We start from the raw sequence: 12,806 nt of genomic DNA on the forward strand, positions 1-12,806 counted from the left end.
CAGGATTGATTAGAGAAGAAAGATAAATACAGGGAAACCAATTAGGAACCTGTTAAAGCATGCCAAGAAGGAGAAAATGAAGCTTTGATCTAGAACCCTGTCAACTGGAATGGAAAACGTGATGCATTTAAAAGACATGAATATACATAAATCAGAATAAAAGAGAGAAAATCTAAAATACTTGAGGATACTCATGTAACTTAAATGAAGACCATTTTGTATTTGATTGCAAGATAACTGGCTATTAGATATCTGTATCTAATTCAAGCCTAAATTATAAGGGGATGAAATAATTTCCTGGATGATATGGTCGAGAGAAAACTTCAGAGGAAATGAAGTAATGCGGCCCCCATGTGGTGTGGACTCATTCCCAACTGACCCCTACTTCCTGCGGGAGGTCAGCCCACTGTGACCAGCCAGAAGGGCTGGAAGGAAGAGGCATGGGATTGAGACTCTGACTGAGGATCCATGTGCCAGGGACTGTGCTTGATGATGGCACATACGTTAAACCATTTGATCTTCATGATAACTCTGCATTACGAATATCATTTACATCTCCATCTTATTGATGATAAGATTGAATTCTGAGAGACAAAGTAGTTTCCTCCAAATTACACAGCTCTAAATGTCAGAACTTGGTTTCCGCATCAGTCTGAGTCTGGAGGCTATAATCTTTCCAACTGTCCCTACAGCTCTTCCTGGGGAAGAATTTCCCACCATATCCCTGCATATAATTATTTCAAAGAAGGTGCAAAAAAAAAAAAAAAAGAGTCCTATCTGGATGATTATTTTTGGTCTTGGGAAATGGAAAGTCTAGGGGAGACAGAGGAGGATGTTTATTTATATATATGGTCTTATGAAATCTCATGGGTAGCTACTTTCTTTCAATCCCCTGGACAAGTTGTTAGGGCTACCTTACCTTTCTTTTTTCCTGGCACCTAAAATAATTTTACATCATGGTCCTCTAAATTTTCTGTCAGCCTAGCCAGTTAAATCAAAGCACTCTCTTAGTTACTCTTTGAAAACTATTTTCCCAAAGTTACCTGATGTGAAATGTATTGTTCCCGAAGTTGGCTTGCAGAATTCCATGCAATCTTTCCATGTACTGAGACTTTAGCTTTCTCAATCCACTTCAGAATTGACTCCAGCATTTCATTGTATTCTTCTAAATGGGATGCTGCCTGAAAAATCATTAACATTCAGATAACAAATGTAAACTCTGCTTCCTGAGCTAGAAATCAGTCTTTGATCTCTCTTTGGATATAATAATCCTAGGAATTGATCATTATCATATCTGTGATATCTAAAGGTATCATGAAAAATTATTTGCTTATTGAACATCTATTAAGGACTTCCCAGTGACTTTAGGATAAAGTCCAAGTTCTTACTATGGTTGAATAATCTTTTAAAAAAATTCTCCATTCTTATCTCTTATTCCTCTACCTAGCTCTTCTCTCTCTCTCCTTTCCTACTCTACCCTCACTGAGTAAGGAGGTGGTAGGTGGGGATTATAGGTTTCAATATTATAATTTATTGGTTGCAAATTCTGATTTAACTCATCCCTGATTGCAGAAAGAAACATAATCAATTTGCAAAAGTTCAGTCTATGCTCAACAATTATGATGATGTGTGACCTGAACCAATTAAGTAAAGGCAAACATATATATATATATATATATATATATATATATTTACTTATTTATAAAATGTCCATTTATATGAACACCTTTGTCAAATTTATAATATGGTTTGATATAAAATAAAGTCAGGTTTACATGTAAATCTTAGGAATACAGGCATGGTATGAAATAAGCTACACTTAAATTACTCTCATCATTGTCCATATTATCTTTTCACTTATTTTTAAAAGCAAAAAATAGAAAATTGAATTTTGGCTTCAGAGAATGTTGATTACCGGCTGGGAAAACATACCTGGCTGAGCCTAGAGAGCCGGTTATCGGCCTGTCTAATGGCCTGCTGGCGAAGTTCAGTCAGTTTTCCTATCTTCTTGGCCAGTGGTTTACCCAGTTGGCCATTCTGTTCCGAGAATTTTTGTACTGCTTCATCCAGGTCCATTAATTTTAAGTTACAGACATCTAATTCCTTTCCTAGCACCTGGATGGTCATCAAAAGGAAAGAACGTTAGACTGTAGATAATAAATTTCTCCAGATTTTCCAGAATCAGAAGGATTATATTTTAGATGATTTTTGTAGAAGCCAAATATATAAGAATAATTCAACTATGATCGGTTCATTTCTGTTTCTTCAGTTGAAAACGCAGAGCAGGATGTTTTGTAACCCTGGTGTTTATTTCCCACGAGGCTAAGAGAGCTAAAATTTTCCTTCTGTCCCACCCAAAAAGGATTAGTCACTTTACTCATTGGCAAAATGAGAACAGGGATTTAACTACCAAGAACATCTTTCATGGGCTTCCCTGGTGGCTCAGTGGTTGAGAGTCCACCTGCCGATGCAGGGGACACGGGTTCGTGCCCCGGTCCAGGAAGATCCCACATGCCACGGAGCGGCTGGGCCCATGAGCCATGGCCGCTGAGCCTGCGCGTCCGGAGCCTGTAGCTCTGCAGCGGGAGAGGCCACAACAGTGAGAGACCCGCGTACCACAAAAAAAAAAAAAAAAAAAAATCCTTCATTTTGAAATTTATATACTTGTAATCCTAAACCATCATTTAGTCCTTTGACACTATATATGCATGTATATTTATGAATACAGTTTAACTGTGATAATAAATTATATGATATAAGTAGCTCTATATTATTGTATTTACATTTTTTTTTTACTGCCTGCCTTTACTCTCTGGTTTTCATGAAGCCTGCTAATCAAGGAAGTTTTTTTTTTTTCTTCTGTATCTTCAAAATAAACGAATGCACTCAAAATATTTAATTCATTCAAGAGCACCCCTTATATTTCCACTTCTCCTTCCTTACCTTTTGGTCAGTTTTAGCTTGAACTAAATTATCTGTCTTTGCTCTCAGCTTGGTTAGAATAGTTGTGAGATCTTTGGCTATCTTCTGAATTTGCTGGCTGAATTCCTGACTCATGGCCTTGCTCTGTTCAACTTCTTTTATTTTGTCCTGGATCTAAATAATCAATGAGAACAGCAAAATCAACCATGGTAAAAATTGGATAATTAATACTAACATATATCTCCATCTTCAGATATTGACAAGAGGCACTTTAGGTCATCAACACCGCTTTGGCATCAAAGTGCCTCAACAAGCCAGCCACGTGCAATTACAAGCTCTCATGGTTTTCCCTGCAGCCTTACTTCCCACCATTTTACGTATTAACTGCACCTCTTTCTGCTGCTATTTCAGCAAAGGAACAAGCAATGCATGTACAGTGATTCACTCATCAGATGTTTACAGGAAGCAGTGCAGATAGCTGACTTTGAATTCTATCTTCTCCACTTACTAACTCTGTGACCCTAAACATACAAACTCTTCTAAGCCTTTTTCTTCATAAAATGGAAGACGATTCCAGATAATTGGAGGCACACAGATTTGTGTCCATGCACCTTTTCATAAGTAGCTGTTAATGATCTGTTAACTCTTTTTCTAACTTCCAATTACCTCTGTATAGTATGACAAAAAAGCACAGAACATGTCCAATGGAAAGGAAAATGAAAAATCTCAGTTAATATTTACAAGTTTCTAATGGCTTTGATTTGATATGATAACAAACATTCATATTTTGCTTATAATAAAATGTTGAAGGGAAGATGGTAAAGAAATATGTTCTTTGTATAAATGAAAGGCCTTAAAAAAATCTCTTTAAGTGATGAAGATGTAATGTATGGCATGGTGACTATAGTTAACAATCTTATATTGCATACTTGAAGGTTGCTAACAGAGTACTTCTTAAAAGTTTTCATCACAAGAAAAAAAAGTTTTATAACTATGTATGGTTTTGAATGCTAATTAGATTTATTGTGCTGATCATTTTGTAATATATAAAAATAGCAAATCAAATCTCCTTAGTAGTGAGGAAATACACCATTAAAAGAGTACTTTTTGGGGTTTCCCTGGTGGCACAGTGGTTGAGAGTCCGCCTGCCGATGCAGGGGACACGGGTTCGTGCCCCGGTCCAGGAAGATCCCACATGCCGCGGAGCATGAGCCATGGCCGCTGAGCCTACGCGTCCGGAGCCTGTGCTCCGCAACGGGAGAGGCCACAACAGTGAGAGGCCCGCGTACCACATTAAAAAAAAAAAAAAAAAAAAAAGAGTACTTTTTTTGACTTCATTATTTTGAGTTGAGCACTAACGTAAATGGAATGCATGTGAATAACTCTATTATAGGGAAATTTATCCAGAGGGAAAAACCCTGAAATTTGAACTTCTTTTTTTAAGATCTGAACTCGCCAAATCATCCTTCCCAAAAGATCTTCCAATGTCCAAGAAGAAAAACCAAATAAATAATACTGTAAAATATTAGTATTAAAATTAACATTTTAATACTTAAAATAGAAAATAATATTTTAGTTTAGGTCAATAGTAGGATGCAGTAGAATTAGACTTTGTTGAAAATTTTTAAACACTTTGCATCATACACTGGAGAGTCTAAAAGGTACAGCACACTTACATGAATTTTATAGTTTCATAGTTTCTACAATGCAATACTACTTTCCATTTCATGTAGTAGTTTAGAATTATCTTCCCTTTATCTTCTGTAGACCAGTTTTAACTAAACTGCTTTAGTGTTAGGCCACCAAGAAGGTCCTAAAACCCATTATGTTTCCATACAAATGCTACCGAAGCTATTTTCCCAACGTGAAAGTGTATGTTCTTTACGAGGAGTTAAGATAGAAATATCTCTCTGATCTCAGTACTATGAATGGCTATGTAGCAATTTGTTAAATTAAAAAAAAGATTTGTTTTAAAATTTATACACATTCCTTTCCTTAGTTATTTGGAACTTAGAGTTAGACTGATAGGACTTCCTCTAGACACAATACAGGACCCTATAGCATGCATTTGGGGTAGAAAACTCATTCCTGGTTTTACCTTATTTTTTTTAACTCTGATTTTCCCTTTTTTCAAATATCTTCACCTACTACATCTTGCTGAACTGAAACAACCAAAGAAGAGTGCCTGGCAGACTCTGGATACTCAATAAATATTTGTTGAATATATGAAATGTATCTTTGTTTCTTTGAGTAATTTCCTTTTGGAAGCAGATAAATTATCTTTAATGTTTGACAGTATTGTTAACATCTAATATCTTCTCATATGCTTCTTGCCTATGAATAAGACCTCTAATTTAATAATATTATTTTATACTGATCTTTTTTTTTAACTCTGTTTCCATGAAGACAGGATTGTGAAAAAAACGAACTCTCATACAAGAGTGCTGAGCCTATAAAAGAGTGGAAAAGTACTCTTTCTTGACCATAGGTTTACCTGATCATGGATAGTTCCTAGGTCCAAGGCTGCTTCAGCTAGCTGAAGAGAGAGGTCAGAAGGTAATATAGTATAAAGACCAAGATACTTATTCTTCTGTTCTTCAGCCATTTTCTCAATGTTCTGTCGGTGATTTGTGGCTTCTGTTAGGAGAATCTGAAGAAAAGATCAACGTAAGAAAGTTCTGGGAGCCTGATAAGGAAATTAATTTTTATGGATACAGAGACAAAGCTATGTATTGTTCCTCAAAATATGATTAAGTGTGGAATTAGAGAAACACAGTTACAAAAAGCAAAATTTTCTTTAGTCTCAATAAGAAGCATGTCCACTTTATACAGAACAAAAGAAAGCCCAATGAAATAATACTAAAAGTCTTTTATGGAAAACATTTCTAAAATTTTTTAATTCAATTATTTCATTGAATATAAACAGATACATTTGATTAAAAGCAGGACAATTTTTTAACATGATGGGTCTAGGGAATGAGTTTTGTACCTTAAGTTCTTCAAGTTGAGCATCTATTTCTATTGTTGGATTCCCCAAATACTCCTTCGTTTCCTGAACCCAAGATTTTACTGAATTGATTAGGGTCTCCACCACTTCTCGCTCCTTCAGCTCCTGCCTTACCACCTTTCCGCTCTTCTTCACTTTCTCCTGTATGCTTTAGAAACAATAAAGGGAGAAAGCAGATGTAGATTGAAATGAAAGGAACCCCCCAATATATGATATCAAATTGTCAAAAACAGACATTAAAAAAGTGAAGCCACCTATCTTTTTTCCAAGTAAAGACACTTCCCCCAAACTGCCAGATAATTTTCAGAAACATTTAAGTTTACTTCAAGTATAACAGAAGAAAATACATCATGTGAAGTGAATGATTTATCCCTGGAAAATTGGGAGCTGACATACTCCCATGCCACTAAACTGCAATTCATTTTCTCGTCGAGAGTAACCTGGAGATTGTTTATTTATTTCCTCTTTGAAAATCTACTCATGGTGCAGAATCATCAGCCTTTAAAAGTAATGTGTAACTGGAATATTTGTGCCTATTAGAAACTAGTCTTTAAATAAAGACTCAAACTTTGGAAATTTTATGATTAATAATGTTCAACATCCAAATTGTAAGTCTTTATTTGAATTGACATAAATTTGGTTAGAAAGATTTAAACACGTGGAGTCAGATTATCCTGAACTCATCTATAAGTGAAGGGGTGAATGTAGGACATGTATGAGTAATAGTAGTTAATACAGGAGTTAAATTACATAGTGATGTTTCCTCTCTGGCCCCATAAGTGAATCAGGCTGGTTACATATCATTAAGATTAACTTTCAGGACTTCCCTGGTGGCACAGTGGTTAAGAATCCCCCTGCCAACACAGGGGACACAGGTTCAAACCCTGGTCCGGGAAGATCCCACATGCCGCAGAAAAACTAAGCCTGTGCACCACAACTACTGAGCCCATGTGACACAACTACTGAGCCCGTGCACCACAACAAGAGAAGCCCACACACCGCAGCGAAGAGTGGCCCCCCACTCTCCACAACTAGAGAAAACCTGTGTGTAGCAATGAAGACCCACCACAGCCATAAATAAATAAATAAATAAATAAATAAATAAACAAACAAACAAACAAACAAATAAATAAAAGATTAACTTTCTCTAAGTTCACTATCAGTAAATGACTATTATTTACCTGGACTTTGGTATCATCCTTGCTCTAATCTATGTGTCATCCAGTTTAGCCAATGAGTTATCAAGATTTATCAAAACCAAGTACTCAATAGCTCCCAACTGTTCACCTTTTAAGCTTTATGTCTCATGAATCGCCCCATCACCCAAGAGTTCCCCTGAGGTGACATGCTTCCTTCCGCGCTTTCTTACTTGCTATTCCCCTGTTTGCAGAACTCTCCTCCCACCTCACTGGCTGGCTTAAGCCTGCTTAGTCTTTAGCTTCAATACCCTTCTGAAGAGAAGCCTTCCTTGACTCCTCTCCTAGATTAGTTGCCTCTGCTTTGATTTCCCTTAGTGCCCCCCCACCATCCTTGCATCTTTAGTTGTCTACCTCTGCTGCTTGACTGTAAACTACCTGAAGGCAGAGATTGTATCTGGTTCATTACTATATTTCTAAGTACGACTAGATATGTACTAGATAGCAAGGATGACAGGAACAGAGTCCCACATTTTTAAGGTGGTGTGGGGGGAGCACCCCCAGACTCTTAATACCACATTTGGCCCTTTGGGTCATGGCCAAGTTTAGAAGCAGAGAATGAGAGCGGGTGTATAATTACTTCAGGCACTGGTCCTGCATTGTCGTGATTTCCTGCACAGTGGGTGGCTCTTCTCCAGGGTACAGCGTGGCCCCATCCTGGAGCATGCTCAGTGCTTGCTGCTCTAGCATCCGTAAGCCCGACTGTTGCTGTTCCAGCTCCAGAATGAATGTGTCATGATATTCAAGAAGAGTTAAGAGTTCTGCTTTTGAGGCTTTCTCTGCTGAACTTCCTGGTAATTTATCTTGCAGCTTATTAATCATTTCAGTGGCTTTTTTAACCTGATGACAAATGTACATACTATGAAGTTCAAAGTAAATAAACTGAAAAAAAAGAGGGCGATTCCCATAAATGCCAAATCTGACACTAATGCACTGGAGCACGTTAAAGATGATGGTGTCAACTCTAAATCTTAGGAAACTAAAATGTGAACAATCTCCTTAACATGGAAGGAAAGACCACTACTATTATCCTGGGTTTTAAGATTTAATCTCAAAATAACATCAGGGCAGGGACTTCCCTGGCACTCCAATGTTTAAGACTCTGTGCTCCCAATGCAGGGGGCACGGGTTCGATCCCTGGTTAGGGAACTAAGATCCCACATGCCGCATGGCGTGGCCAAAAATAAATAAATAAATAATAATAATAATATAATAATAATAGGGCAATCAGACATTTCATAACATAGAAAAAGGTTTTTTAAAAAATTCTCTTTTACTAAACAGATAAAAGAAAAACTCTTTTCAATACTTATGCTAACGTGAATAAGTGCCTTTGAGTCATAAAGGAACATGTGGCTTAAAACTTGAACCCTACTTAAAAGGGAAGATATTAAATTAAACAGGATTTGGAAAATGAGTTAAATTCCTGCTTATTTCATGGCAACGACAAAGTGTTTTGCACTTTTTCAGGGCCAGGAAAGAAAGTGTCACTAAGAGCCTCACAAATGGGGCAAAATGGGCTTGTCCTCCTTTCAAAATGTGATTACTTGGCTTATTTCCTATTAAAATAACTGGACCCAGACTTGGGACTAAATTGCACATTGCATATGTATTTTATTTCATATTTTGGTTTTCACATCAATGTAAATAGAGATTTTTTTAGAAAGGCTTTTTACTTTCATAAGGCCAATTTGAAAAAAGGAGCAAAATACCACTTTTCAAAATACATTCTCATCAGCAAAGAAACAATACTTTGAGCCCATCAGTAATGGAGATTACCTTATTGTTAAAGCTCTTCCACTCATCCACTGCATCTTCCAGTATCTTCTCCTGGTCCTGGGCCACAGCGCGGAGCCGTGTCCAGCGCTGCCAGACAGCTGTCATCGACCTGCTTATGGTTGCTTTGCTGGCGCCATTTCCGGTTCTCTCCAGTTCTGAAGCTTTACCCTCTAAGGCCACAATTTTCTCATGAAAAGAGTTAACTACTGACACTAAAGCCTGGGTGGGTAGAGGAACAGAGGTTGAGGGGAGAGATGGTTGTTTTCAAAAGCTCCATGGATTTTGGTAAAGCCTAAAATTATCCGCAAAAGGAAATGTTCCTACATATGTTTATTTTCCTCTGGTAATTCTTACTTTTACAATTAATTTGTAATTGAGTTAGGCTTGGCTTTTTTAAAGAGGTAAGGTGAATACGTATTTATTACAAACAAACATTTACATGCTGCTTGAGATGACATTCTCCCATTTTTAAAAACTAGCAAAAATATAAGTGAATGGAATTTGATATTTAAGTATGTCACATTCTACCTTATATTGCTGTGATATGAGTGAGACTCAGTTATTAATTTTTGAATTTTAATTGAATTAATCTAAGTTACACCAGAAATTATTTACTGAAATCTACTGTATCACATCTTATCAGAAGCAAATTGCTCTGAATGTGTCTTTTTAAACCTAGCTATGTATTTCTAAAGGGGATCCTAAAAAGATGACAGCATTTAATTAAGTAAAAACTGCTATGAAATGTGGTTAAATGTATCCTTTTTGTGTTGAAAAAGCTCAGGTGGAAATGAAGATTTATTGACTTGTTTCTGGAACTATCATATTGCAAAGACCCATTACAGCTACAATGAAAGAATATTAAAAAAAAAACAATAAAACTAACCTTGTGTCCTGACAATTTTTCTTCTGCTTCATGACTGGAAGAAGTCTTCAATAAAGAAAACTCAGACAGTTTCTTTTCTGCATCATTCATCAATTCAATAACCTCTTCCCTTGCTTTCTGGTAATCCTGCCATTCAGCTGCACATCTTGAAAAAATCCAACACACATCAATAAGCAACTTAAAATCACACATGTCTATGCAGAGCTCTGATGTCAATATGTCTAGTGATACTTAAGAGAAAAGAATGAACGATAATGTATATCATTAGTATATTCCATTTTCCATGTGAAAATCCATTTCACTAGAATATAAAGAGCAAAACAACTCCAATACCTCTGCAAGAGATCTAATTGGACGTGTGACTCCTGTATTGTCCCCTGGCTTTTCTCTTCCAGGGAGGCCATTTTCTGTGCTAAGTCCTCTTTTCCAGTTGGCTTGATGAGTGGGTCCAGCTTGGCTACTAGGCCTTGGAGCTCCTCCAGATTGCTGTGGAACTGATCCTCTGTACTAAAAAACTCCATGTGGTTTTTGAGACTTTCTTCTGCACTCTCCACATCTAGGCCGTTGCCCGTCAGCTGTAACATTTCGTGAGCATCGTCAAGCCAGTCATTAGCTGCTTGAAACACTTGATAGTACCTTTGACATTGACTATACATCTGAGTCAAGGTAGCCTGAAAAACAGCAATTGCAAACATAATCAACTCTCTTTTGCAACGTGTTTGCCAAAAATAATTTATGCTTTCCATTTCTTTTCCAGTCTTCAGTCACATGGATGTATGTGTATAAATGAATTGATAAGCTGGTAACATTTTTTGGGTGCAATCCATTATTATCCTTTACTTTCCCTTCTGTTCTTCTTGTTATAATTTTATTATTGCAGTTAAAATAAATAAACAAGGACACAGATGGAATAGAAATTTATGATGGTTCTGAAATGTCCTCTCTTTAAAGAAAAAATATAATGCTTACTAATATGTGGCAGAATGAATATTCACCAAAGTGAAATAATGACTCATTTAGGTAGGAGTATAATAATACCAGTAGGAATGTAAACTGATATAGCCATTATGGAAAGCAGCATGGAAGTTCCTCAAGAAATTAACTGCCAATATGATCCAGCAATCTCACTTCTGGGTATTTATCCAAAGAAAATGAAATCATTATCTCGAAGAGATATCTGTACTCTCATGTTCATAGCCATGCTATTCACAATAGTCAAGGTATGGAGACAACCTAAGTGTCCATCCACAGATGGATGAATTTAAAAAAAATACACACCTTGGAATATTATTCAGCCTTAAAAAAGAAGGAAGTCCTGTCATTTCCAAAAACACGGACAAACCTGGAGGATATTACTGTAAGTGAAATAAGCCAGACAGAAAAAGATAAATGTCACATGGTCTCACAAATATCATATGGACTCTAAAAAAAAAAAAAAAAAAAAAAGCAAAAGCTGAAATCAGAGAAACTTAGAGTAGAAAACTGGTTGCCAGGGGCTGCAGGGTGAACAAAATAGAGAGGTTGGTAAAATGGTGCAAACTTTTTGGGAATTCCTGGTGGTCCAGGGGTTAAGATTCCATGATCTCACTGCTGAGGGCCCAGGTTCAATCCCTGGTTGGGGAACTAAAATCCCACAAGCTGTGTGGTGCAGCCAAAAAAAAAAAAAAAAAAAAAAATGGTGCAAACTTAGTTTTAAGTTGAATAAGGTCTGAGGATCTAATGTGTAACATGGTGACTGTAGCTGATAACAGTGTAACGTATAATTGAAATTTGCTTAACAAGTAGCAATTAAATGTTTTCACCAAAAAAAAAAAGATAAAGATAAATACGTGATGTGATGGATGTGTTAACTTGTTAATTGACTTGAAGAAGGAATTCTTTCACAATGTATACATATATCAAACCATTACATTGTACACTTTAAATATCTCACCATTTTCTGTGTCAATTATCCCTCAATAAAGCTGGAAGGGAAAAAAGGGAGTGTAATAACACCAAACTTCCAAAACGGCATTTACCAGACTAAATAGTCATTTCTGGTAGTGAAATAGTAGCCTATAAGTCTTGCATAGAGACTACGATAGAAAAGTTGAAGATTGGAAAGCTGAGCCCTGTGCAATGAAGTCCATTCAAATCCAGAAGGAAAGGAAACACTCTAATTGGCCATCAGTGGCTGGACAAGACAAGCCATTACTGTCAAGCAAAGATGCAGAGAAGTGGTAGAGAAAGTACATGTAAGATTAGCACTTAATGAGGAAAGAGTGAGGATGGCAAAGCAAAGAATCAGCGGTGGAGGTTAGAAATGCCACCAGAACCGTGACCTTTAGTCATTTGGGCCAAGACAATCAATAAGACTACCAATCACAAATGGCAGAAGTAGGGCCACCTTAGCAGATTCAAGAGTTTGGTTCAAAAATCACCAAATCAACAGAAGCAAGCTTACATGACAGATGTTTTTCAAGAATGAAAATTCCAGGTAACTTCTGTTTTGATTCTTCACTCTGGGTTAAATACTGCATCTCTATCTCTACAGCTATAGGGACATAGTTTTTTTTGTTTGTTTGTTTTTGTTTTTTTTAGTTTCTGCTTTATAACAAAGTGAATCAGTCATACATATACATCTGTTCCCACATCCCTTCCCTCCTGCGTCTCCCTCCCTCCCACCCTCCCCATCCCACCCCTCCAGGCGGTCACAAAGCACCGAGCTGATCTCCCTGTGCTATGCGGCTGCTTCCCACTATCTATCTACTTTACGTTTGGTAGTGTATATATGTCCATGCCTCTCTTTCGCTTTGTCACAGCTTACCCTTCCGCCTCCCCATATCCTCAAGTCCATTCTCAAGTAGGTCTGTGTCTTTATTCCTGTTTTACCCCTAGGAGATCATTCCCTGACACCATACACAAAAATAAGCTCAAAATGGATTAAAGACCTAAATGTAAGCCCAGAAACTATCAAACTCTTAGAGAAAAACATAGGCAGAACACTCTATGACATAAATCACAGCAAGATCCTTTT

The 12,806-nt window shown here is 37.0% G+C and overlaps 1 protein-coding gene across 4 annotated transcripts in view; it reads right to left on the reverse strand.

The window, feature by feature from the left end:
- SYNE1 (spectrin repeat containing nuclear envelope protein 1) overlaps nucleotides 1–12,806 on the reverse strand; it is a gene marked incomplete at both ends in the record, with an annotated part of 450,185 nt that overhangs the window by 183,786 nt on the left and 253,593 nt on the right. For all 4 annotated transcript variants that reach the window (XM_079716491.1, XM_079716490.1, XM_079716492.1 and 1 more), the window contains 9 exons: nucleotides 1,044–1,181; nucleotides 1,933–2,115; nucleotides 2,944–3,096; nucleotides 5,417–5,572; nucleotides 5,912–6,077; nucleotides 7,706–7,965; nucleotides 8,905–9,123; nucleotides 9,791–9,935; nucleotides 10,124–10,461. In XM_079716491.1, the coding sequence (XP_079572617.1) occupies nucleotides 1,044–1,181; nucleotides 1,933–2,115; nucleotides 2,944–3,096; nucleotides 5,417–5,572; nucleotides 5,912–6,077; nucleotides 7,706–7,965; nucleotides 8,905–9,123; nucleotides 9,791–9,935; nucleotides 10,124–10,461 (1,758 nt within the window). The remainder of the gene's footprint in view (nucleotides 1–1,043; nucleotides 1,182–1,932; nucleotides 2,116–2,943; nucleotides 3,097–5,416; nucleotides 5,573–5,911; nucleotides 6,078–7,705; nucleotides 7,966–8,904; nucleotides 9,124–9,790; nucleotides 9,936–10,123; nucleotides 10,462–12,806) is intronic.

This window comes from Hyperoodon ampullatus (assembly GCF_949752795.1).
Source record: "Hyperoodon ampullatus genome assembly, chromosome: 12".
NCBI lineage: Eukaryota > Metazoa > Chordata > Mammalia > Artiodactyla > Ziphiidae > Hyperoodon > Hyperoodon ampullatus.